At 33.8% G+C, this 26,818-nt stretch overlaps 1 protein-coding gene across 1 annotated transcript; it reads left to right on the forward strand.

Moving 5' to 3' along the window:
- The first annotated feature begins 1,788 nt into the window (after positions 1 to 1,788).
- On the forward strand, positions 1,789 to 3,545 carry LOC142639323 (premnaspirodiene oxygenase-like). Its single transcript, XM_075813524.1, has 2 exons — positions 1,789 to 2,688; positions 2,922 to 3,545. The coding sequence occupies exons 1-2, from the start codon at positions 1,789 to 1,791 to the stop codon at positions 3,543 to 3,545; spliced, it is 1,524 nt and encodes a 507-aa protein (XP_075669639.1).
- Positions 3,546 to 26,818: the final 23,273 nt, after the last annotated feature.

Raw genomic sequence — 26,818 nt, forward strand, 5'->3', positions numbered from 1 at the left:
GCTTATGCTAATGAATTAGGAATGACACCAAATGATTTTGAGGAATGTCAATGATTCCGATATTTTCATTCTTAAACATATCAGAAAAAGTTGATTTCCTTAGAAAGTCCAATTATTTTTTTCCTGCCTTTGAGACTCTTGGCAAGCATGGAGGGTCATTCAAGGGAGAAATACTTTATAGTCAACAAGATCACTTCCAATTGCCTTCTTTGTAATTCCTGCAGTTTCCATCACAGCATGCCATTGCAGCTGCTCTCTCCATCAACAGTACAAGAGTAGCATATCACCAATTAAAAAAAAAAAAAAAGTTTTTCAAACATTCCTTAATTATACTGTTTAAGTGACACCGATCATATTACTATCACATCAGTTTATAAGTTTTTTGTTGTAAAATTTGTATTAGTTTTAGCATTTTTCATTCACTTAATGGATATTAGGCTGCATTTCTATTAATTCATATATTTTTTTTGGAGAAGAAAATGCTGAATTTACTATAAATTTTATTACAAAAAGCTTATAAACTGATGTGGCAATAAAGTGACACCTCAACAAAAGAATAAATGAATAAATGAATATTGAATTATTTTATGTGATTAGTGACATATGTGATTAGGACTTGTAATATATTACTATAACTCTAATGTTTTATACTTTGGGAAAAAAATGTACATCTAACTCATATTTTTTCTTTAATAAAAAAAAAAAAAATTTACTGCCCCATATTTGGGGGCCTTGGGCCGCCCTGTTTCCCAACTTTGTTTATAATTCATAATTGCCAAAGACAGAGAAGCCATACAAAGCAAAACTACACTGGGTGGATTCAAGAGAAATGTTCACATGAAATTTATTGTTTCTTATGAACTTATTCAGCGTATATTTATCTCGAAGAATGTGTTATTATGCAACATGGGATGGCCCCCCCTTCCCTTAATAAAAGGATATATATTAAAAGACAGATGAAGTTATCAGACCATACACAACATTGCAGCGAACAAGGAAACAGAGAAACTAAGGCCATAGAATGTGGTCTGCAGTTTGCCAAAGATTTGTCCATCCAAGATTTTGTGCTCGAATCCTATTCTCAAATCCTTGTCAACGCCCTGAAGGAACTATCCCCCCCACCTACGGCAGTGGCTGCCCTGGTGTACGGCTCACTGTCTGCATAACTTGAGGCTAGGAAGGTAGCTTTCTCACATGTAGGGAGGCAAGGCAATAGGCCGGCTCACTTATTAGCCAAACATGCTTTTAGCATTGTTGATTTCTCTGTATGGATTGAGGAGACTCCTTGTTTTCTTGAACAAGCTCTTCTCCATGATGTTATTGTTGGTTTGAGGTATTAATGAAGTTGAAAGTTTCCCATCAAAAAAAAGAAAAAGAAAAAAAAAGAAGGAAACAGAGAAACCTACGACATCCAGTAAAAACAAAGTAACAAAAGACTCTATGTACATAGAATCTGACTATATGTGATACCAATTTCTAGATGTGGCTTATACCAATTTTTGTCTTTTAATCATTTCTAACGAACCTTTGAGTTAAATTAATCAATAGTAAGCCATTTTGGACTTTTATCAACCTAAGTTCTTCGTATTAGAACCATGATTCGATATCATGCCAGTTGAATACAGTACTTCCAGCCGAAAGAGAATCTCCCATGATACATGCTCCGAGGCAAATCAAGATGCCTAAGAACTTACATAAAGTGCATTCAGTTTCAATGTTAAACTCGTTACACTTTCTCTAACTTCTCCATTTTCTTTCTCAAAAGAAAAATACTACTCCATTTTCTTCATGGAGCTCCAAGCCCCCTCCTTTCCTGTCCTCATCACTTTCTTCGTTCTTGTCTTCATGTTTCTGAAAGTAGTGAAGACATACAAAACCAACAACTTGAAACCAAAGCTACCCCCGGGGCCAACGAAGCTACCTATCATTGGAAACATGCTCCATTTAATTGGCTCTCTACCCCATCACTCCCTGACAGACTTGGCCAAGATGTATGGACCCTTGATGCACCTACAACTTGGTGAAGTTCCCAATGTTGTTGTTTCTTCAGCAGAAACTGCCAAAGAGGTCATGAAAACCCATGACATTCTCTTTTCTAGCAGGCCTCATCTCCTTGCTCCAGATATCATCTCTTATGGTTCTACAGGCATTGTTTTTGCACCGTATGGAGATTACTGGAGACACCTGCGGAAAATTTGCATAACGGAGCTGCTAAATTCTAAACGCGTACAATCATTTCAATCTATCAGGGAAGAAGAGGTATCCAAGTTGATTTGTTTTCTCTCTTCAAATGCTGGATTACCAATCGACCTCAGTGAGAAAATTTTTTCCTTGACATTTGGAATCACTGCAACGGCAGCCTTTGGCAAGAAATGCAAAGACCAAGAAGCATTTATAACACTAGTTAAGGAAAATTTAGAGGTGGCAGGAGGCTTCAGTGTTTCAGATGTGTTCCCTTCCCTTAAATTTCTTCATGTAGTCAGTGGATTGAGGCCTAAACTAGAGAAAATTCATCAAAAAATGGATAAAATACTAGAGAACATTGTCAATGAGCACAAAGTTAGGGAGGCAATGACAAAGACTGGCAAGGGAAAAGCAGATGATCTGGTTGATGTTCTACTGAATCTTCGAGGGCATGGTGATCTTGAGTTTCCTTTAACATCCAACAATATTAAAGCGGTTATCTTGGTTCGTATTTTTATTCGTGCAACATACTATGTGAACAAGAAATCTTGTCTACTTTATGTAAAAATATTTTCTCATGTTTTCTTGTTCTCACAAAGCAATATGCAGATATGCTCCCCAAGTTATTGTCTGCCAGAAGTAAACCAACAAAGGGCTACCTGTTCTCTTCTATAATCCCTTTTGCTATATGTACAAAAAAAAGTTAGATTATCTAACTCATGAATTTCTAATTTCAGGACATTTTCATTGCCGGTAGTGAGACATCATCAACAACTGTAGAATGGGCAATGTCAGAAATGTTGAAAAGCCCGAGTGTGATGGAAAAGGCACAAGCAGAAGTGCGCCAAGTTTTTGGTAGAAAAGGAAATGTTGATGAAACAGGTCTCCAAAAATTGATATTCTTAAAGGCAGTTATCAAAGAAACTCTAAGATTACACCCTCCTCTTCCCTTGTTACTTCCTAGAGAATGTGGAGAGAGTTGTGAGATCAATGGTTATGCAATACCTGTCACAACCCAAGTCATTGTGAATGCATGGGCAATTGGAAGAGATCCCAGCTACTGGACTGAAGCAGAGAGCTTTTACCCAGAGAGATTCCTTGATAGTTCTGTTGATTACAAGGGTGTTAATTTTGAGTTTATCCCATTTGGTGCTGGAAGAAGGATATGCCCTGGCATTACCTTTGCTACACCAAATGTTGAGCTTCCGCTTGCACAGTTGCTTTATCATTTTGATTGGAAACTCCCCACAAAAACAAAGCATGAAGATCTAGACATGACTGAGAATTTTGGTGCAACAGTTAGAAGAAAAAATGATCTGTACTTAATTCCAATTCCTTATCATCCCATGCCTTTAAATTGAGACCTCAAGGAAGATGATGTTTATTCAACATTGACCAACTTCAGAAATTACAATAACATATCTTTTCCCGTATATGTTACTAAGAAGGTTCCTATTTCTGCATTGTAGTTCACATGAATATTTATTTGGATGAATAAGTTTTATTCACAAGAGATAAAAATATGTACAGTTAGTACTGCAATACCTGATTCACAAGCAGCAAAATACAAGCTGCAAACAACAAAACCAGAGGAGAATACAATTTTCTTAACTATTAACAGCACTAAAAGCCACTAAACCAATTCTGCAAACCAGAAGAATTTATAATTCACTGCAGACACCTGTTCAGCTTACAGGATCAAGAACTCTGTGCTCTTGATATTTTTACTAGCTCCCATTGTCTATGTCAACTTACATAAAACCAATTTAAAACTTCTTAGAGTGCGATTTCTGGTGGGGTCATGAGACAACAAAGGCAAAGAATATCCAATTTTTCCTGCTGGAATAAACCCTGCCACCCTAAAAGGTTGGTGGGATTGGACTCATGCAGAATTATCTTTCGAAAAAAGTACACGTGGCCAAATATTTTTGGCATGTTGCCTTTTCTCCCCATTTTTTCAAAACTCTTTAAGCTCTAATATGTCAAAGCATGCTTCTCTTTTTGATTTTAAAGTCTCCAACAGTGCTTCTTAGACTTGGAAATAAGCATCATATCTAGTAGGAATACAATCTTAACAGAAGCAGGATGGAGAGTAGGAGATGAAACTTGAAAGATCTATACCTCCGGTCCTCAAACCATAATCTGTTTTGCCAACAATCCCGAAGGTCGTGGCAGATTTAACTGATAGGAGGAACTTCAAATTGAATTCAGAACTAGTAAAAAGGGCGTATGATTCATGGAATTCAGAACTTGTTTTTCCTCATTTGAAATTTGTCAATGATGAAGATAAGAAGGGCTACTGGCTTTAAACTCTTAATGGCTGTCAACCTCCAAAACTTGTGATGCAGTGATAACTGGAAATACTAAAATCAAAGTTTTGAAATTGCAGTTGCCTTAACAAACATTATTTTCATTTGGAAATTGCCCTACAATGCCTTGCCAGTTAGAAATGAATTAGCCAAGAGGCATATAAGTGTTGATACCTAATGTCTCCTTTGCTCCTTAAAAGAGTAAACCTTGAATCATATCTTCATCAAGTGCAGTTTAGCTCATGCGGTCTGGTTATTTCATGCTCCATTCATCATGGATTGCTTTAGTGACCATTGTGAACAAGAGCTTCACCAATTTTTCAGCTGTCTTTGTAGTGAATGTAGTGATTCTTTGGAATGTTTAGGAACTAAGTTGCTATGGAAGGAGAATAGGTTAATGCTTTGAATGTCTTATTGTACAGCAATAATCTGATCTCTCTTTGCGGTAACGCAGCTGATATAGGCGACCTGGTTGCTACCAGGAAGAAAGAGCTAAGGAAAACAATCTTTGGGATTTAATGGGTGACAGTTAATCATCCTTATCGATGATAGAAGATCTGATAGGGTTAAATGAAGTGGTTCAAGGTTTATGTGCTAGTACAGAATAGGGGCCGGCAGCGGCGGAGCCACTTGGCTCCTTGGCCCCCCTAAAATATTTCAAATTTCCATTAGAGTATGTAAAAAATTGACATGGCCCCCCCCAAAAATAAATATCCGGCCCCCCAATTATTTCAACCATTCTTCTAGCTGGAGTTCTAGTCCAATTCAACTTAAAATAAAAGAAAAACTTTGGCCCACATCCAGCCCCAAATTCCTAATAAAACAAAAATTTTCTCCTTTAAACTAAACACACTTCCAGCCCAACCCAGCCCAACCCCAAATCTAAAATGCCTAATCAAACAAAACAAAGGCATCTTAAAATTCAATCATCACCGTTAGAAAAAGGAGAAAACAATCTGATTGTCACGCTGCCTTGATTTTTTCCCTTTTGTTCTCAATTCCCGCCTCCATAGTGTCATGCCCTTAGAAACAATCTCCTCAGTCCTCACTTGCTTGCCTTGACACTGCAAACTCCACTAGCCCGCTGACCTGTTCATCACCTCAACCTTAAGCCCTCGTCTCAATCTCAATTCCTCAAGGTATCTCATTCTCATCTCACTTCTCTTTTTTTTTCTCTACAACTGAACTAAATACTGAAGTGAAGAGTAGAATAGAAATATCAAATATGTGTATGTGAATATGTGATATTCTTTTGCCAGCAAAGCAATTTATGCTTATTTAACTTTGTCTTTTTGTATTTATTGTTATTGTATTTTTTATTCTTGACCCACTGACTCCACTGGCTCTATCTCTATGACTTTTGGCTTTAGTGTTGTTTGTCTCTTCAGTGGGGGCAGGGTGGGGCTTGCTTTGTGTAATTGAGTAGTAAAGTAAGTAAAATATAAATGAAAAAAAAAAAAAATTTATGGAAGGCAATTGGGGTGAGGGCCGTGAGTTTGTGTATTTTGTTTATGTTGTTTGTTACTTTGCTTATACTTTTGAGTGATTTGTTTATACTTTTGAGTGATTTGTTTATTTAATTTTTTTTATCCTAAAAGTTTATTACTTAACTAAAGGTGTATTTATATTATAATTCATGTAAGAATGAATTTTATATGATAATTTATTATATCTCTCTTCCAAGTTAGTTTATCATTTTTTAAATTGATTTTTTTTTGGATTGAAATTAGGTACCAAATAATGATGCATTCTTTAAGAAAAAAGATATTAGTCATTTAGAACTTAGGATATTTGTAGAAACAAATGTTGATACTTCAATGCCTAATGATTGTCGTCAGGCATGATTTGATGTGAATGTTCTTTTTTGTATGTCTACATTGAACTAGATAGTTTTTCATGTTCATTAACGTACAAGAATATGATAATATATGAAAGTTGATAATTTTGTATTCAATAGACTTATAAATTATATTTAGTATATCTCCATTACAACCCGGCCCTCCCAAATAATTATTCCTGGCTATGCCCCTGGGGGCCGGACAAACGGCAGGGTGCAATGGCTTGTCTTTTAAGGGACAAAAACACTGCAATATGTCTTGCTTTCGTGAAGCTCTTGTGATGGCCAATACTAAGGGCATGCTTTCTGCTATACTATTATTAGTTCTATAATTGTTAAATGTTGCTGTGTTGGCAAACCGAGAATGAATGTAACTCTCGTGTGTTTTAGAGTTGTAATCCAAGTATAAGACAAAGTCCCAGAATCAGCGCAAGTACATTGAATCTCTTGTCTTCTCGACACATAGCTCGACATTCTCTCAATCAATTGAGCCATGCCTCAACTGACTCTCAATTGATCAGGAATCACAAATCCTGAATTTTGCTTTGGCCCATTAAGTTGGCTCAAAATTGGGTATTCCAAGCCCTGACATTTCATCCAAATATCTGCATTGACTCATTCCAATTCTTATCCTGATTAGTTCTTAAGCCCCATCTCCAAAATTATTAGCTTGGAAAGTCCCAAACTCATCCAAAGCTCATCACAAGGCTTCTCATTTCTCTATGGGAAGGGGGGGGGGGGGGGGTGGGTTTGTGTTCATAGTTTAAAGCACACCATTTTCTCCAGTGCTCTACAGAAGCTTTAAAGCACGGTCTAAAGTTGTGTTGGTATTCCTTTATTCGGAATTCGACTAATCCTTTAGTTGCAATAGAATCTCTAAATCTCACTAGCTTGGAAACTGTAAAACCTATAGAAACTCTTTCCAAATTGCTCCAAAAGTTGTTGTATTAGAAATCATCAACCAAACCCAAATTGATCATAAACCTTCGTTTATGTAGGTAGTAAGCATTTCTTATTCTTTTGAGGTTTTGATCAGGTTTGATTGTTCTCATTGGTTCAAAAACATGCTTGTTTATGATGAACGAGTGATATGACATGATTATGACTGTCATAATCTAGAAAATCGGCTCACTGCATGAGGTGGGTATGTAACACCTTCTCATTTTTGAACTTAACATCCAAACTAAGATCTTTGGTTTATATATAGACTAGGTCTTATCATACTTAATTTTTATTTTTTATAATGTAACTAGGACATCAAGCCAAGTAATTTTTGTTAGATTATATTTAGGAAGAAAGCCATGTAATGTAATTATTAGGATCAAGTAATTTTTATCTTTTTATAATGCAACTAAGACATCAAGCCAAATTATTTTTATTCAATTATATTTAGGATTAAAGCTATGTAAGGACATCACGATCTTGGTGCAAAACGTCACAACTAATAAGCAAGTTTTTTATTTTTATTTTTTTTATTTTGGATTTTGGGGACCAGGTTTATAGCAGGGAATTGAAAAAGAATAATTAATTTCTTTTTCATCATTATTTTACTCCTCCACCACTCTTTCCTAATTTCCCCCTCAACTTAGCCATTCTGTCACCAGCACCACCGTCATTCTTATACCCCTCCACACCCTATGCTCTCCCCCTTAAAACTGTCCTCCACTACACAACCATTATTGTGGGATTTTTATGCAACAAAAAATACTAGAAATTTTTTTTTCTCAGTCTCAATCCAATTATAGAAAACAAATCATCTTTGTAAAAAATATTTTCCATTGAAACATTTTCCCAACAAAATTATTGTACTCTTATATAAATGGAACTTATAACAACATATACTATAGTTCGAATTAAAAATTACTTCATCAAATGAACATTACAATTAATAAATGAAAGTCAATTAGATAGCTCTCTACCCTCAGAGCCATGGAAGCTACCTATTATAGGGAACATGCACCAGTTTCTTTCATGTACATGGATCACCAATCCTCACGCATTACAAGTGGGTTCCCAACGTATTGGTCATGGGTAGCCATTTATATTGTTCAATTAGTCACATATTATTATTTTAATAGAGTTTTAAATTCATTAGATTTATTAAAAAAAAATGACAAAATTACATTATTGGTCCATGAGGTTCACCTACCAAGCACTATAAGAGACTAAAAAACAGCAATAAACATATATTGTAGGGACTGTGAAGGCCATGTCTAGGCTGCTTTGAGTCAGAACGTGGCATTGGTGCAATCGGTGGAAATGGCAGAGCCTTTGGCAGGGAAAAGGGCAGTTGAGTTTGCTCGGGAGTTGAGTTTCTTTGATGTGCAGATTGAAGGTGATTGTCTTCGTGTCATTCAGGCTTTATAGGATTCAAATCGTTGCTTTACTTTCTTCGGTCATATTATTGAGGAGACTAAGAGGTTGGGTAGTTTTTTGCGATGGTGTCAGTTTCAACATGTTTGACGGAATGAGAATCGATTAGCTCATAGTCTTGCTAGGCGAGCAGCTTTAGCTACAGATACTGATGTTTGGGTAGAAGATTTACCTAGTGATTTGGATAATGTATTCCAATCGGATTTGTCTTAGTTTTGTTAGTTCTTTTTTTCCTTAATTAAATTTTGCTTACCTTTTGCTCAAAAAAAAAAAAAAAAAGGTTTGACATCAATAATTTTTAAAATTTATTATCATAAAGAATAATTAATTAGCATAGTTAACAACTAGAAAAACGTTGTGATAAGAGACAAAAGATAGCAACAAACAAATAAATCTATATCTATATATTACTAAAAGCTGAAACGTAGCGTTTAATGCTGTTGCGCTCACATTGAGCCATGTCAACATCTACGTCATTATTTTTTTCTTTCCATTTTCTTATAATTATTTTAATATATATATTTTTTATTTCATATTTATACTTCTCCAACCTTTCTCCCTTCCATACCTTTTCATCTCCCCACTACTTCTCCAACCTTTCTCCTTCCCTCACCTTCTTATCTCCCCACTACCATCTACATTAATATCATTCTTCATTTTTCCCTTCATCTTCCTCTATTTTTGTCTCTCCTTATTTACACCCTCTTACTATAAATTTGCTACTATCTATTTCATTTTATGCATAGTTTTCCCTTACAAAAAAAAGGTTCTCTCTCTCTCTCTCTCAATTTTTGGGTGGATTTTTATTTTTTTATTTTTCTTGCATGTTCGCTTTAGGTTGATAATTTTTTATATCCTTTAATCTACTTTAGGTTAATACGATTCAGTTTTGTTTATTTTAATTGTTGTGTTTTTTTTCTCTCTCTTTGATTGTTAAATGTTATCCTATTGCGTTATAAAGGATTAAATATAAAAATATAATATTATCTTACTACATATTATGATTTGGATAATTTAATTTGATAGTTATTGTAATTTGATAACATGATTTTTATAGTGCTCAATTTAGATGTTAAACTATGAGACTTTAATCATTTTTGTTTATTTTTTAATCCTTTGTGGTGGACAAAGTACTCTTATGTGGCGTTTGGTACGGGGAATCCACATTACTCCTGGCATCCAGATTCCTAGGAATGTGATTCCTAGGAATGTAGCTATTCCTATGTTTGGTTTCATTAGGAGATTCCCAGGAATGTGAGATGATAATGTTTGGTGTATTCCCAAGAATCTTAAATGAATTATTTGTTTTTTCCATTTTGTCCTTAGATTTGAATGTGAAGTACCAAGCCCTTAAAAAAAAAAAAAAACTTCCTTTAAATAAATAATGAAAAAATATATATAAACTATTAATTAGTCCTTAAGAAAATTTCTTACTCTAAATAGATAGATAAAAAACATTATATAAACTATTAATTAGCAACACATTCATTAAAACTGTGATCTAACATTTCAAAATGACAAGAATAATACAAAAATAACTATTAGCAAAGTTAATTATCCTGTTTATGTTGTTTTGACGGAAAAAGATAAAGACAAGAGAGAAGATATTGATAATTTGTTTTATAATTTATCTTAATTGCTTAAATGATAAGGAAAAAGGGTTAAAATTGTCAATTTATAAAAAATACAATTTCTTTTAAGTTTGGGAATCTGGATTCCCACCTGTTTTAAAGGGAATCCACATTCCTACTGAGAGGGGTTTAAGGATTCCCCTGGCATCTGATTCCCTAGCGTAATTTGCAACCAAACATGAAAATCTTTAAACATTCCTAGGAATCCTAAAACATTACTCCATACCAAACGCCACCTTAATAATTTTATTAGAAGTACTCTATAATGCCATTTATTTAGAAAAAAGCAAAGGTTGGCTAAACAATAATTATTGGATGAGAGACAAAATTTATCTTTTGCAATTTTACTTTAATTATTATTATTATTATTATTATTATTATTATTATTATTATTATTATTATTATTATTATTATTTTATAACAATGCATATATAGAAATTTAATTCTTAAATTTTGCTAATAAATGTTTATTTGATAATATGTTTTGGAGGGCCGAAATTACAATTTCTACAAAGATAATAACCTTAGTAGATTATAAATAAAAATTTTTTTCCTAATTGGTCCAATTAATCATAGCTAAGTTTTATTAATTTTTTTAGTTACTTTTTTCAGTGTTTTGGATTGTCGGCAGAAAAAATAAGTTTAAGAAAGTTTGTTAAAAAATAAAAGAATAATTTCCAACTTTTATATATTTTTTAATGATTCACAAAATGTTATTGTAAGTGCACAATTGCACCTGGACCCAAAGACAATTATGGGCTCAGGCCCAATGAGCCTTAAACAATGAAATTTGTAGAGTGTGGGCTTGAAATCTAGGTTAGAGGTACTGAGAACTTGATAACAGGCTAAGGTGTGCAAACACTTGTAAATAATGGATGATAATTGCAAATGGACCTCCTCGGATGTAAGCCGAGGACCACTTCTGTATTATTTTTTTCTTTCTTTCTTAAAGGTTACAATTCTTAATTTCCTTCTTTACAACTGACTGATCCCCCTTTTCTTTGGCCTTCACTCCACTTAAATACTTCTTCTCCTGATGCTTTATCCACGTGTTGCTCAAATCCCCTCCCTTCTAGATATTTCTTCTCTTAGTGCCTTTGAATAGTAACCAGAAGTTTCAGTTCTACTGTTCAGGGGTCACTTCCCCATTAATGCGGCCAGGGAGGTAGGTGCAGAGTCTTTAATGTGGAGGTGGCAGCCTTTGCTCATGATATTTTTCTAACACCGGTGTATCTAGAAGGTTCAGGGTTTCCCCCTCTTAACCAACAGTCTTTCCGAAATTCTGCCTTGACCTTCGTAGTGAATCTCCGAGTTCTCTTGGGTCTGTCCGAGGAGAAACTCACCCTCGGATGTGTCCTCGGACCCTCGGCGTATGGGCCGATTCGCAGTACTAACAAATTCTTAGCTCAAGAATAGATCGGCCCTCCTTGCTAGAGCCCAAAGGCCCAAATGCCTACTTGGGTCCTTTTACTCCCCACAGTTATAAATAAATTTTATTAAAAAATAAATATTTTAGTTAACCTGCCTTTTGAATTTCTAAGAAAAATTGTATTTTTTTCATTTTAGTATGAAAAAAATTATTGAATTTATGATTTATGATTGTTCCTATATTACATTTATGATTATTCTTATAACAAATAAAAATATAATAACAAAATAAATTACTCTTTATTAAATTAGTTTAAATTGTATAAAACAAAGTTTAATAAAACTACCATAAAAATAATTATCATGCGCAACGCGCAGGTTCACGGCTAGTTATTAATAAATATCAAAATCACACAACATCTTAGCAACAACATCACTGCATGACGTTAGTCTAAACAAAAGCTAGAAAAAAATAAATAATAAACTACGCTTTTAGTGCAATGAAATTGAATAAGACCAAATTCAACCGCAATTTACAGAATAAATAGAAATGTTACGTTAATATGGTTCAATAGGAGCGTAGCTACAACAAATACTATGCTTAAGCTTTTAAATATTATTTAGATAATCATATCCAACAATGGATGATAGTGTGTTAGAGTCATATTTTCTATGTATTGGCTTATCATTTGACAAAATGCACTTTACTTGTAATTGGGTAAATCTAAGTTGGGTTTAATGTATTAAGAACTATGTTGCTCAGTTACATCAAGTGGTATCATTAAAAACATGAAGATTGATCAAAGAAACAAGTGAAAAAAAGTTATTTCATTAAATCTCGATACTAGTCTCAACACTAGCATCTATTGAGAGTTACTAAGAAGCTCGACATAAGCTCGATCTATCGAGAATAACAATTTTAGAAATCTCAGATCTGAAATTTGGCCCATGATGACTTGGATAATTAGGGTTTCTTTCTCTACAACCCTAAACCATATTAAAGGATTATTTTAAAGTCATCAAAGAACACAAAGACTAAATTAGAGAACTAATACACTCTGTGAGAAGCTACTACATTTGTATGCTTTAGGGATTTGTAACCAAGTGCTTCCTGATCTTCAACATTTTGAAGTGAAGAATTTTGCAACCAACAACAATTAATCAGGTTACTGGAGTTAGTCATGTATTGGGATTCATGCATATGAAAAAGTCTATTACAAGACTAAGTTCAATTGAGTTTTGGAACAAAGGTTCAACTGCAGGTTGATATTTTGGGATAGTTCAAGGTAGTAGTAAGATTCCTTATATTTATAATTGCTTGCTTATCGATTAGTATACTCATGGAAGTGGTGACCTTAAATTCACCCGATGAGATTTTTGCCTTGCAAAAGGTTTTCCTCATTCGTTTGTGAAAGGTTTGCAAACATTGAAAAAAACATTTCTTTTTAAAAAAAATGGATGCGCTCTTTCACATTGATCAAAATTTAATAATCTAATTCAAAATATAAACATAAACACAATTGTGCAATTCCAAATTGAATTACAACAATCAGTAAACTACAACACAACTTAACTACTCTGCCTACTACCATTTACATTCTTAAATTTGAAATAGGAATCATTACATGCTACACAAAACATTTGTTAAATAGTACACTTTAAATCCTTGTACACTATTTGGAGAGATCTTTTAAGTACTTGAACCTTAGCCATTTCCCAGAGCTTGCCATACAAATCTTAATAAGCCGGTGGTGACCTTGGGTGTAGTGGCAGCAGAGAACTGAGAGAAGTACCCAACTAAGTAGGAGTAACCATTAGCACACAAACTAAAAAATGTTTTATCTAGTAAACTGACCTCAACAGAGCCAATCTCTCTTTCAAGTACTTGATATTTAGCCATTTCTTAGAGCTTGCTATATAAACTTGGATATGCCGGTGGTGAGCTTGGATGTGGTGGCAGCAGAGATGGCACAGAAGAAGAAGTACCCAACTAAATAGGACTGACCATTATGACACAAACTACAAAATGTTTTATCCAGTAACATACCCAACAATTGAGAAGGATTTTAGATGATATATTGTTTATATTTTATACATTAAGGGCCCATTTGATTGGAGGGGTGGTAAAGTGGGAGAATAGAAAATGGTGGGAGGATGGAAAAGTGGAAGGATAGATAATATTTTATTTTATCTCATTTTTGTTTGGTTGGGAGTGGAAAAGTGGAAGGATAGAAAAAATGAGTTTGAATAAATTTACTCATAAACTCTTGTTAAAGAATGATGCCCAATTAAAACAAAAAGTGACAAATAACCATAAAAAAAGAGCAATCACCCAAATTTATTTAAAAAATAAAAATCATGTCCCGAAATAAAAATCAAGTCTTAAAAAAAAAAAACAACTATCAGCCCTAGAAAATCAAAAGGAAAAAAAAGGGAAGAGGCAAGTTATTGCCCAGAAAGGAAAAAAAAAAAAGAAAAAAGAAAAGGAAGGCCCACTCCCAGCCCTAGAAAATCAAAAGAAAAGAAAAAAAAAGAGAAGAGGCAACGTTGCTCAGAAAAAAGAAAAAAATGAAACGAAAGGCAAAGTTACTGCCAACTGCCAGGAGAGAAGAAAATAAATAAATAAAGACATGTGCATATGGGCATTTTTGTCAATCAAGAAAAAATTAATCCTCACTCAGTTTTTTCTCTATTTTGGAGAGAAAACATTTTGGTGGGCCTGGGGAGAAAACACCTAGGCTCCACAATTTATTTTTCTTCCTCCCCATCCAACCAAATACACTCTAAAAAAATTTTCCTCCCTATTTTCTCTCCAAAGTTTTCCAAAAAAATATACTAGCCTTTGAGCACGCGCGTGTCAGAAGCTCTTTTATTTTTTGGAGTAAAAGTTAATAATTTGCATAAATTATAATTCGGAATTAATCTATTTTCCAATCACAAAAAAATCTAGGGATGTGATGATTAAGCATTTGTAGTGAAATAGTTTTATGTGATGTGAGTAGTTGCTCAGAGGCTAGTGTTTTTTTATATTTTATATTTTATGTGATGTGAGTAGTTTTTTTTAAATAAAATTTTATGGATTTTTTTTTTTTAGAACCATTGATAGTTTGATTATTATTTATTTTTATAGGAGCCGTGGGTGGGTAGCATTTCTTTCTTATTTTTAGTTAGAAATGTGAGGTAGTGGGGCTGGGAAGTGGGAAGTGTGAGGGTAGTTAGAAAATTTTAGTTGATTTACCATCTTAACTTTATTTCTCTTTTTAAGGAATAAGAATAAATTAATTAAATTAGGGGTATTTTTGATAATAAAAAAAGCAATAAAGTGCGTGCTCAGAGGCTCTTTTATTTTTTGGGATAAAAGTTAATAATTTGCATAAATTATAATTTGGGATTAATATATTTTCCAATCACAAAAAATCTAGGGCTGTGATGAGTGCTAAGCATTTGTGGTGAAAATATTTTATGTGATGTGAGTAGTTTTTTTTTTTGTTTTTTTTTTTTTTTAAATTTTTTTATTGGAAACGTTGGTAGTTTTTAATTTTTTTTTTTTATTTTTTTATAGGAGCCATGGGTGGGTAGCCTTTCTTTCTTATTTTTAGTTAGAAATGTGAGGTAGTGGGGTTGGGAAGTGGGAAGTGGGAAGTGTGTGGGTAGTGGGAAAATTTTAGTTGATTTACCATCTTAACTTTATTTCTCCTTTTAGGAATAAGAATAAATTAATTAAATTATGGGTATTTTTGACAATAGAAAAAGCCATAACTAACTTTTTAATCCTCTTAATATACAGATAAAAGGATTGGAAATACCACCTCTATCATATTCTTGTGACTTGTCCACAGTTAGCTTGTAACAGAAAGAACTGTTGGCATAGAAATTGGGATGCCACCAATGAGTAAAACAAGAAGCTTATCTATCCCAACATGATTACCACTATGATGAATCCCACATATAACAATGATTTCTATTACCAGCCCAATGGCAATCGAGAAAATACAAAATTTTCCTATTACAGTTACGACTTGAACGATCAAGGCAAATGGTAACATATTCGATACCCAAACATTGACAGATTCTCACAGAACAAGTGCAAAACTCAAAACTCTTTCACAATGTTACCTATCATTGGCCCATTACCTCCAAGCAGAAAAGATGAAACTGTTTAGAAATCTTACAGCTCTAAACATTCTACCAGCCTTTGAGATTCTAAGTGAATCTTTCATCCAAAATAATATAATGAAATTATTTGCTGAAAATGTCCAATGATTGTAGTAATTTTGACAAGATGAACTGCCTTTCCAAATAAGGTATGTACTCCTGTTGTAATAACAACTCCTTAAATTGCACCTTGTTTACATGTTGAAACAGAGTATACTCCATCACCAAGATTTTTGGTTACTGGGAGTGACTCTCATGTAAGGGTAGACTGGAAAAGGAAAACAATAAAAAAAGAAATCCCACAGGAGAATCTCAAGAAAGTTAAGACCATTTTAAAAAAAATAAAAATTGCAAAAAGGCCAGGACCTCTGAAGGATCATCTCTCTTCTTTTTCAATCTTAATTGCTAATCATTTGCAAACTTCGTGGCTTCTACAAAATTTTAATGAATTGATTTTAAACTGAGCATACAAAATAAGTGAGAAAGCAAGTCCTTGTGATTGGGAATCTCTAAATTGCTAAGAGTAAGACCAAGTTTATAAAATCCCCCCACTGGCTCTGGCCCATAACCAAATTTAGTATGATTTAAGTCCCACTAAATCTCAATTTTACTAGAATCCACTTCTAAATTCTGAGACATCTTTTTTTTTAGAGAACAACCATGGCTTGATATCATTGATTAGCCAAATCATCAATCCCAACACTAAGGCCTTGGCCCATCAAACTTTTGATCCATGTAATGGTGATCGAGCTACAATTAAAACCAAAATATTTTCTTTCTTCACTAATCCAAAAAAAAAAACTTTCTTTTCTGATATGACTATAATGTTACCATGCAACAATTAGAACATTCACTACTAAATACGCGAAATGCAAACAGTGTAAAAATTGATATACAATAAAAGGGTCTTCTAAGAACCTCAATTTACTGAGGATGAACTCAAGCATCCATCATCCTTAAGCTTCAAGATCAACTTCTAAAGTCTTCAACTTGAATTTTGTACATTCACAAGAGTTCCAGATCTACACACCAAACTCATTCAAGCCATTTTATAACTTATACTTTCAAGCATTTGAATTTTGACAAATACATACAACTAGTAGTTTCTAAGGATGACATACTGGAAAAATTGTACCTCATCTTTTCTATTTTTATTCAAGTTAAATTGCACCCCTTCTTAAATATTGGATTTAAAGAACCTTCTTGTCTTTTTTCTTGAACATGATGCCGATATCTTAAATCTATATTATGTGACCAATGAGAAATCCAACAACATAGATTTGAAACTTAAAAGAACAATTTGATTTGTAACAAAGTACAATTCCAAAAAAAACCATTAGAATGAGCTGAGTAAGAGCATTATGATAGGCTAAAATTAAAAAAATCATTCTAAATAAATAAATAAAAAATTTTGAATCAGAATCATGCACCTCAATCTCAGTATTAAAAATAAATAAAGAAAGCCTATTAAAATGGTGATTTTACCAAGTTTGATCTTAGTTTCAACAAGTTTGATTACCTCATCACCATAGCATCCAATTTAAGCCCTAATTTTCACCAATCTATTCTTCTCACAACCAAGTTTGGCATAGAATTTTGAATTCAATGCTCTATTCAAGAAAAAATTCAAAAAACAAAACTCCAAAAATTCAAAATTCTCCAAGTGCTTTAGGTTCTCAATCAAATACATAGAATCTCAAACATTGAAAAAAAGAAAAAAAAGAAAATCGACCTACCAAACGGGAAAAATGGAATTAGGTTTTTCTGAGAGAGAGAGAGAGAGAGAGAGAGAGAGAGAGAGAGAGAAACAAATGCCATTGTGAAAAAAGAAAAAAAAGAAAAACCTTTGCATTTGTACGCGTCTGTGAGAGAGAGATAGAAAGTGAGAAACCTTTGGCTTGTTGCTTCCTGTGTTACAAAACTGTTGATAAAATATTTAATTATTTTTTCTACATTCATCAACCTGTTGATAAAATTTTTCCTAATTTAAGTATTTTTTAGATTCTTTTTATGGTGCTGAAAGCCTGAAAGTGAAATTTAAGAGGGAAAGAAAACACTGAGAAAGGGAGCTCATTTATTTTTAGAGTAATATTACAATTACAAACTATTTTACAATATTTTTACAAACACATTGATGTGGTCAATCTCTCATTGGTATTCATCTAGGCCCATCATTAATATCATTTTTTCATTTACCAATAATCACTCATCACATCCGCAATCTGTAACAAATTTTATAAAATAGTTTGTATCTCTAGCATTATTATTATTTTTAACACTTACCTCAATAGTTGTGCATAACTGATTGAAATAAGTATGCTAATTTCTTCAAATTTACTCCACGCCTCCATAGTTGTACATAATTGTAGAAAATTAAAGCTTTTATTAACCATTTTTAGTAACTATGGATAAATATGTTGAAAAAAATCAAGCTTTTAAGTGAGGCAGAGATTGTTAGGGTCATTTTCTATGTATTGACTTATCCTTTGATAAAATATACTTTACTTATAATTGGGTAGATCTAATTTAGGTTTAATGTATCAAGAAGTATGTTGCTTAGCTACATCAAGTGGTATCATTAAAGACATGAAAATTGATCCAAGAAACAAGTGAATAAAAGCTGTTTCATTAAATCTCGACACTAGTCTCAACACTAGCATCTATTGAGAGTTACTAAGAAGCTCGACACAAGCTCAATTTATCGAGAATTACGATTTCAGAAATCTTAGATCTGAAATTCAACCCATGATAACTTGGATAATTAGGGTTTCTTCCTCTACAACCCTAGTGTGAGAGACTGTAACTTCTTGAGAGGTGCTCTCAAAAAAGAGATTCAGATGCTTTTAAGGACACCTCTCTTTTTGGGTAAGTGGTATGGAGGGGCCACTTATTTTTCATACAAAAAAAAAAAAATACAAAACACATGATCAAAATACTTCATTGTCATTGATTGAATAAAGATAGATACAATCTTGGTAAATTAAACTTTACAAGGCTTTGAGTCCTAGTTACAATCTATGTAAAAGAATACAAAACTTTTGATCCTAGTTACAATCTACCAAAAATGTAAAAAAATAAGACACTAATCTACCTATCCAAAAATCCTAAGCTCAGGGGCTAGGTTACGGAATGGGAAGATGTTAGGCACCCATTCTGCCTAGATAGAGTTTGGTCTTCTAGGCTCTAATGACCAATATACCATTTTTTTGTATGATGTTGAATGATATGTTGAACATATATGACAGATACTTGACCAAAAAAGTGATTTTACCAAGAAAATCATTTTTTTTTATGAATAAAAAATAATAAGATTTAAAAAAAAAAGGTATCAGATCTGTTTTTGAGAAAAGTTAAAAAAGGGTTTTATCAAGAAAAATCAGATTTTTTTTTTATGAATAAAAATTAAAAAAAAAACTTTTTGAAAGAGGATTCACATTCATAAGATGAATTTATTATGCATGCATCACATGTAAAAAATACTATAGCCTAAGTTTCAATTTCTTCTTTTTAAATTTCAAAATTTGCAATTTTGTAACAAAGAAAACTTTTCCTAAAAAAAATCAGATTTGTATTTAATGAAAATACAGATCAGTTTTGTGCTTTAAAAAGAATCAAATTTGTAATTAATGAAAATGCAAATCAGTTTTGAGAATTAAAAAAAAATAGATCTGTATTTAATGAAAATAAAGATCAGTTTTTAGAATTAAAAAAATCATATCTATATTAATTGAAAATACAGATCAATTTTTGAGAATTAAAAAAAATTAGATTTGCATTTATTGAAAATACAAATCTGTTTTGAGAATTAAAAAAATCAGATCTAAAAAATTCAGATCTGTTATGTGTGTTTAAAGAAATCTTTGATAGTTAGCAGATTTTGAAATTCAAAAGAAAATAATCACAACAAACAATTGTCTAAGAACATATTTAAAGAAAAATTTCAAACAAAGCATGGAAATTATATCAAGAACCAGAAATAATAAAATATCTTAAACCTATTCATGCATCATCAACCAAAATTAATAGAGAAGAACAGAAAAAGAAAAAAAAAAGGAATACCTCTTGCATGAGCGTGCACTTCTTAGTGAAAGAATATTTTAGGATTCAAAGAAATTTATTCCACTCTTTGAAGCCTAAAATACTTCACTTACAAAAAAGAAATTCCTAAGGCAAGAGCCTCCAAAACATCTTTAACATAAGATGGAATTAAAAAGAAGAGAAGAGCTAGAAAGAGGGAGGGGTCAGAAAGCGTGAAAAAGTGTACTGAATTTTGAGAGGCATCCTCTATTTATAGAGGTGAGAATGCTTTAAAAAATTAGTTGAATGATCAGATACGAATTGGAATGCGTCCTTATCTCTAAAAAATTGAAAAGGGTAAGGTTTATCTCAATCTAGGAGTCCTCGGGCTAGGCCTCGAGTTTATGTCAATCGGCACTTGAAAAGTGCCAATTGACACTTTTCATGTGTTGATTCGCACTCAAAAAGTGTCGAATGGCCCTCTTGGGTGCCAGAACCGCGTTTGAATTTTGGTCCATTTTGGACTCCTTTTTAGACGATTTTTGAGCTGAGAATTGCACTTAGACGCATTTTTAATCTGTGTTCTAAAAATTAAATCCCTTTTATAGATATTCAGGTCTCTAAAGTGATAATTTTCTTGTAGATAAATATTCCAAAAAGTCTTGATTATCCACAATTTCATTGTTATCTGATTATCCACTTTATTCCCATGCAAGCAGGTCTATTTTTGACACTAACTAACACCCAATCACAAAATTATTTAATTAATTTTAATTGTCTAACCAATCAAAATTGTTCATTTTTAGACCCCTTAACACAAATTGTTTAACTTAGTTATTTAGCCAAATTATTACTTAGACAAATTATTCAAATCTAGGTTAACACAATAAAATCATATCATGTAAATACTACAGAAAAATAAAGAACACAACGATATGATGACCTAGGAAAACCTAACCGGTAAAAAACTTAGGGAGGATTTAACCTAACTATCCTCAAGGTAAAAACAAATCCACTTTGAAAGAATTGAAGTTTTACAATAGAACTTAGACTACTAACATCCTATTGCTACCTTGTGTAGAAAACTTACTACCGCGACCACGTGACAGCTACGAGTCCATGGACTACTTCTTTCCTTGATTTGTAGCAAGCACAAGTTCTCCTACTTGTTACTTTGAGACTCCACTCAAAGGTTTCAGATCTTCTTTAAAGTTCTTTATACAGCAACTGAAAAGATCATCAAGTTCTTGATGCGAATCTTGATCTCGATAACCCTAAGTGTGTGTATGAAGGTAAACACCTCTAGATCTCACAAAAGATTCAAAACACAACTCTCCAAAGAGCATTTTATACTTGAAGTAAAACAGTTAACCCAACACATCATATGGGCTTGGGCTGAATTGGAAAATCTGTAGAAAAATAAATCTGCATGGGTTTCGATTGATCGAGCCTAATTTTCGATAGATTGAGCGTCGCAGATTTTGTCCATTAAATCCTGCAATCACTTGATTCCAATTTTACAACAAAACACACTTTGAGCAAGCCTAACCTAGACTCTATGTTTTGATCATGGTTTGCCAACATATTACAAATTGAAGTTCTAATACATTAGTTCTAAAGTCTTAGAACCTAACAAACTTCCCATTTGGTAATCCGTGACAAAAAACATTACAAAAATGAAATTGCTCAAAGTAAAAATAGCCCATTCAATTAAAAAGCCCTAAATACAATTCAACCTAAACCACTATCTATTAGTTGCCAAAGTAGACAGCAATCACGACTGAATTAACTTGTAAATTCCTGAAACACTCAACAAACACATAAACGCATATGTGAAAAATACAAGTAAAATAAATTAGCTTCTTGATTCCACAAAACATAAAATAAAAGAAATATACCATTGATTAACCTTATAAATATAAATTAGTAATCAATGTACCATATGTGAAAAAAAAACATAAAAAAATACTAAACACAAAACATAATGTCTCCCCCAAACATATACAACCCATAAAATGAAATACATCAAAGTCAAGACCAAAAACCAAAATACATAATCAAGCTCCTAGATACAATCTACAAATACTCTCCCCCTATCTCCATGTGTATGTACTCCCCTTTTTTTGTGACGAATTGCCAAAGGACATTTATGACTCATCAAAGGGTGGAGCCGGTGGAGTAGAACCTCTAGTATCCGCCAAATCTGCTCGTAAAGCATGAAGCTCATTGAGCGCATCCAATAAAAGCTGTCCATGCACCGCCTGAATGGTCATAACGGTATCCAGCATACTTCACAAGGAAGAGTCACCCGATGTAGATGGTGGAGGATCCACAACAGCTGTAGGGTCTACATATGCCTCAGCAGAAGGGTCACTAGATGGAGGAGGCATAGATGCATCACTTGTAGAAGACTCGACTCTAGCCCACTTAGAGCTAGTGTTCAATTGAGCTGCTTTTTGCCTAAGGAAGGTGGCACCTATAAAAGATATGATATGTACGGGCTTGGATGCAGGAAAGTCCTCTAAACCTAGATCCAAAAGAATCCTATGAATAAAGACTGAAAAGAACAAGCCATGGGATTTGGCACTACTCCTATGAACATCAACAAGTGAGCGAATGAAAAGAGTGGGAAAACTCATAGGAGCATCGGTAATGAGAGCGTATAAGAACTCACATCTCTTAATAGGGATAGTATGAAGATGAGATATAGGACAAATACAATGACAAGAAATCTTGAAAAACAAATAGTTGAGCTCAGTAAGCTCATGAGAAGTGATACAAGGATTAGTACCCCAACTAATGGAAGTACCAGTGATGAGTGACATAATGTCATCAAGGTGAGGGGTATCCGTGTAAGGGTACACGGGCTACTGTACCAAAGGTACACCAAGAGCAAAGGCCACTACATTAGGAGTAATGACATACTCTTCACCCCTTATCCAACTCTTCACAAATTAAATGTTGGAGGAAGTGGAGTGGACAGAGAGGTTCGAATAGAACTCTCTAATCAACGCAGCTGGAAGAGGATGCTCTACCTCTAAAAGTGGTAATCAACCCCTATGCTCAAAATTCCTACGTATCTTAGGATCAACCTTATCTAAAATAACCTTATGCTCAGCCCATACCGGTCTAAAGATATTAAGCTTCTCATAGGTTTCTTGGTTTTTCATGGTTCTAAACCTATAACTCTAGAACTTAGGAGTAGATGAGGTGGTGGTTTTCTTAGCTCTAGTCTTCCTAACCATGATGCTAAGGGTTCAAAAGGAGAGGAAAACAAGACAAAAAAAAAAAAAAAAAACCAAGGGCAGACTGCATTAGAGAGGGTTAGAGCATAAAAATATCAATAAATAACAATCTATTTGATGCATGTAATGAATGTACATATGATGCATGCTCTAATGCATTAAAATTTGTTCAATTTCACTTTATAAACCATCAATTGACTTGAACATAGAGTTTTAGTCCAAATCCCAAATTTGAAAAACCTAAATTCAAAAAGTAAACCAAATTGATCAATTAACCATTATACTAGTTAGGAAACATTGTATAATGAATTAATTTATCAACATCACAAGTCAATTTTATCAAATTAAACTCAATTGAACAAAATCCCCAATTTTGCAAAAATTCCAAACCCTAGAAATTCCAGTTGTTCTTAAACCAACAGTTCAATCAAATTAATGCATGAGAATCATGTTTATAGCATCTAAGAATAAAAAACCATTGAACAAAAATGATTAAAAACAATTGAAATGAATAAAAGTCCCTAAATTCCTATGTTCGAATTTTTCAAGAAAAATGCATGAAAATGCTTGAAACATGTGATTAAATTGAAAAAGAAAAGGTAAAAGTCTTACCAATGCTTGAGGACAAAAACCTTGAAGAAATTTGTGAAAGAAAACGACAAAAATCCTTTAGATTGGATCAATTGAAGAGAGAAAGTGAGAAAAAGTTTTGAAAAGCTTTTGAAATAGTGAAGAACACATGAGGAAAAGCTTTTTAAAACACTAAACTTTCGAATTTCGATCGGTTGAAATTGGGGTTCGATTGATCGAAAAATAGATTCGATTAATCGAGCACCAATCGAGCACTAATCGAGCCAAACAAATTCAAACCAAAATTTTAAATGAAATCTCGATTGGTTGAAAAACACCCTCGATCGATCGAAAATTTGGAAAAATGAAATTTTTGAAAAACAATGGAAGTTTTATGCAGAAAACACTCAAACCAACTTATTTCATGAATGAAATGCATGAGTATGAGTTTAAAAGTTTTTCAAAAACATTTGAATTCAACCCAGATCTTTCAAAAACAAGATTTTTACACTTTTTGTCCCCAAAACTCAAACAATAAACATATTTTGTATCAAAATCAAGGAACATACAATCTTGGATGACCAAACCAACTTCGTACACAATTTCATGTACTAAGTTTAGCAAAGAATAACTTGTGTAGTGTGTGTAACTAGTAGCTGCATGAGATACATGTGAGGTGATATGTAGATAGTAGTCAATCACAATTTCTACATTATTCATCACATAAGTTTGAAAGAGACTATCACCTAAAGAGATACATCATATAACTCTCACATCTCTTAGAAATCAAGCTTGCAATCAGCTTGGCTTTTCCAAGATGGTAACTAATAGTCAGGTCATAGTCCTTTAATAGCTCTAACCATCTTCTTTGTCTCATGGTCAACTCCTTTTGAGTAAAGAGGTACTTGAGGCTCTTGTGGTCAGTGAATATCTCACACTGTTCTCCATACAAATAGTGCCTCCAAATTTTTAGAGCAAAAACCACCGCAGCTAACTCCAAGTCATGTGTGGGATAATTTTACTCATAAGGCTTAAAATGTCTAGAGGCATAACCCACTACCTTCCCATGTTGCATAAGGACACACCCCAAGCCTTTCCTAGAGGCATCACTATAAATGGTGAAACCTCCACTACCTGAAGGTATGGTGAGAATGGGTGTTGACACCAACCTTCTCTTCTATTCTTGGAAGCTTTTTTTAGACTTTCCGGTCCACTAAAACTTAGCTCCCTTTTTGGTTAAGCAAGTTAAAGGCATATCTAAGTGAGAAAATCCTTCAACAAACCTCCTGTAATAACCAGCCAGTCACAAAAAGCTACAAACCTCTGTCACATTGTTTGTTCTATTCCATTCTACTACTGCTTCCACTTTCTAAGGGTCAACAGCAATCCCATCTTTAGATACAACATGCCTAAGGAATGCAACACTGTCTAGCCAAAATTTACATTTTTCAAGCTTTGCATACAGCTTCTTCTCCTGCAATAGTTGTAGTACAAGCCTCAAATGATTCTTATGCTCCTCCACACTCTAAGAATATATCAAGACATCATCAATAAAACCACAAAAAATTTATCTAAGAAGGGTTTAAACAGCCTATTCATCAAGTCCATAAAGGCTGCTGGTGCATTGGTTAAGCCAAAAGGCATTACCAAAAATTCATAATGGCCATATCTTGTACGGAAAGTTGTCTTGGGCACATCAGTAGTCTTAATCTTCAATTGATGGTAACCGGAATGAAGATCAATCTTATAGAAAACCTGTGCTCCTTGGAGTTGATAAAAAAATCCTCTATCCTTGGTAAAGGGTATTTATTTCGCACTATCACCCTATTCAGCTCCCTATAATTAATGCAAAGTCGCATGCTCCCATCCTTTTTCTTTACAAACAATACAGGTGCACCCCAAGGGGAAACACTAGGCCAGATGAAGCCTTTGTTGGGCAGCTCTTGCAGTTGTTCTTTTAATTCCCTTAACTCAGTAGGTGTCATTCGGTATGGGGCTTTAGAACTTGGGCTAGAACCTGGTAATAGGTCAATAGAAAACTCTATCTCCTTATCTGGAGTGTAACCTTGACAAGTCTTCTGGAAACACTTCTAGAAACTCTCTCACTACAGGAATGTCCTCCAGCCTCAATTCACCTTGTTGTGTGTCTCTAACGGTGGCTAGATACCCTTTACACCCTTTCTTCATCATACATCTAGCTTGTAAAGTTGAAATCACCCGTGGAGAAGTATATGCCCCACTTCCCACAAAACAGAACTCAATCTCACCAAGTACTTGGAAAATTACCTTCTTCCTATGACAATCAACTATGACATAATGGGCAGCCAACTAATCCATCCCAAAGATTATGTCAAAGTCCCGCATCTCCAACAATGTTAGATTTACAAGTAACTCTCTATCTGCTATTTTGACAACACAAGACTCGCAAACACTATCAGTAACTACTATACCCCCAACTAGGGTATCCACACATAATTCAAACTCCATAGGCTCAAATTTAAAATTATGTTTCTTTACAAAATTAGTAGATATGAAGGAGTGAGTGGCACCAGGATCAAGCAATGCATAAGCATAAGTTGTGGAAACTGGAATAATACCTGTTACCACAGCATTAGAAGTAATAACATCCTGTTGAGTGAGTGCATAAACCCTTCCTTGGATCTTGGGCCTTTGGCTTGCTCCTTGATTCTGTCATGTTGTTGGTCTTGGAATGGTCTGACCCTCCTTCCATTAGGGACACTCAGCAATCCTGTGACCCCTTTGTCCACATGAGAAACATGCTCTAGTATTCTAGTGGCAATCCTTATCAGCACGTGGTGTCCCTTGTTTCTTGGCTTGAAAGCTAGAGCTTTGCTCTCCTTGCCTAGGTTTCTTCTTCTGGTTGTTATCTCTTTCTGTTTGAGCCTCATTAAGCCCCAGTTCCACTAATAAAGCCTTACTCACCACTTCCCTAAAGGTAGTCAACTCAAAGGGCACAACTCCTTGCTTGATTCGGAACCTTAATCCATCTTCAAACCTTCGAGCCTTAGTTTCTTCATCCACCACCATTGTCGGAGCAAATTTAGCTAACCTGGAAAATTTTGCTTCATACTGAGCAACTGTCATGTTACCTTGTGTCAGCTTGATAAA

This window comes from Castanea sativa, chromosome 6 (assembly GCF_040712315.1).
Source record: "Castanea sativa cultivar Marrone di Chiusa Pesio chromosome 6, ASM4071231v1".
In the NCBI taxonomy this organism is placed as follows: domain Eukaryota; kingdom Viridiplantae; phylum Streptophyta; class Magnoliopsida; order Fagales; family Fagaceae; genus Castanea; species Castanea sativa.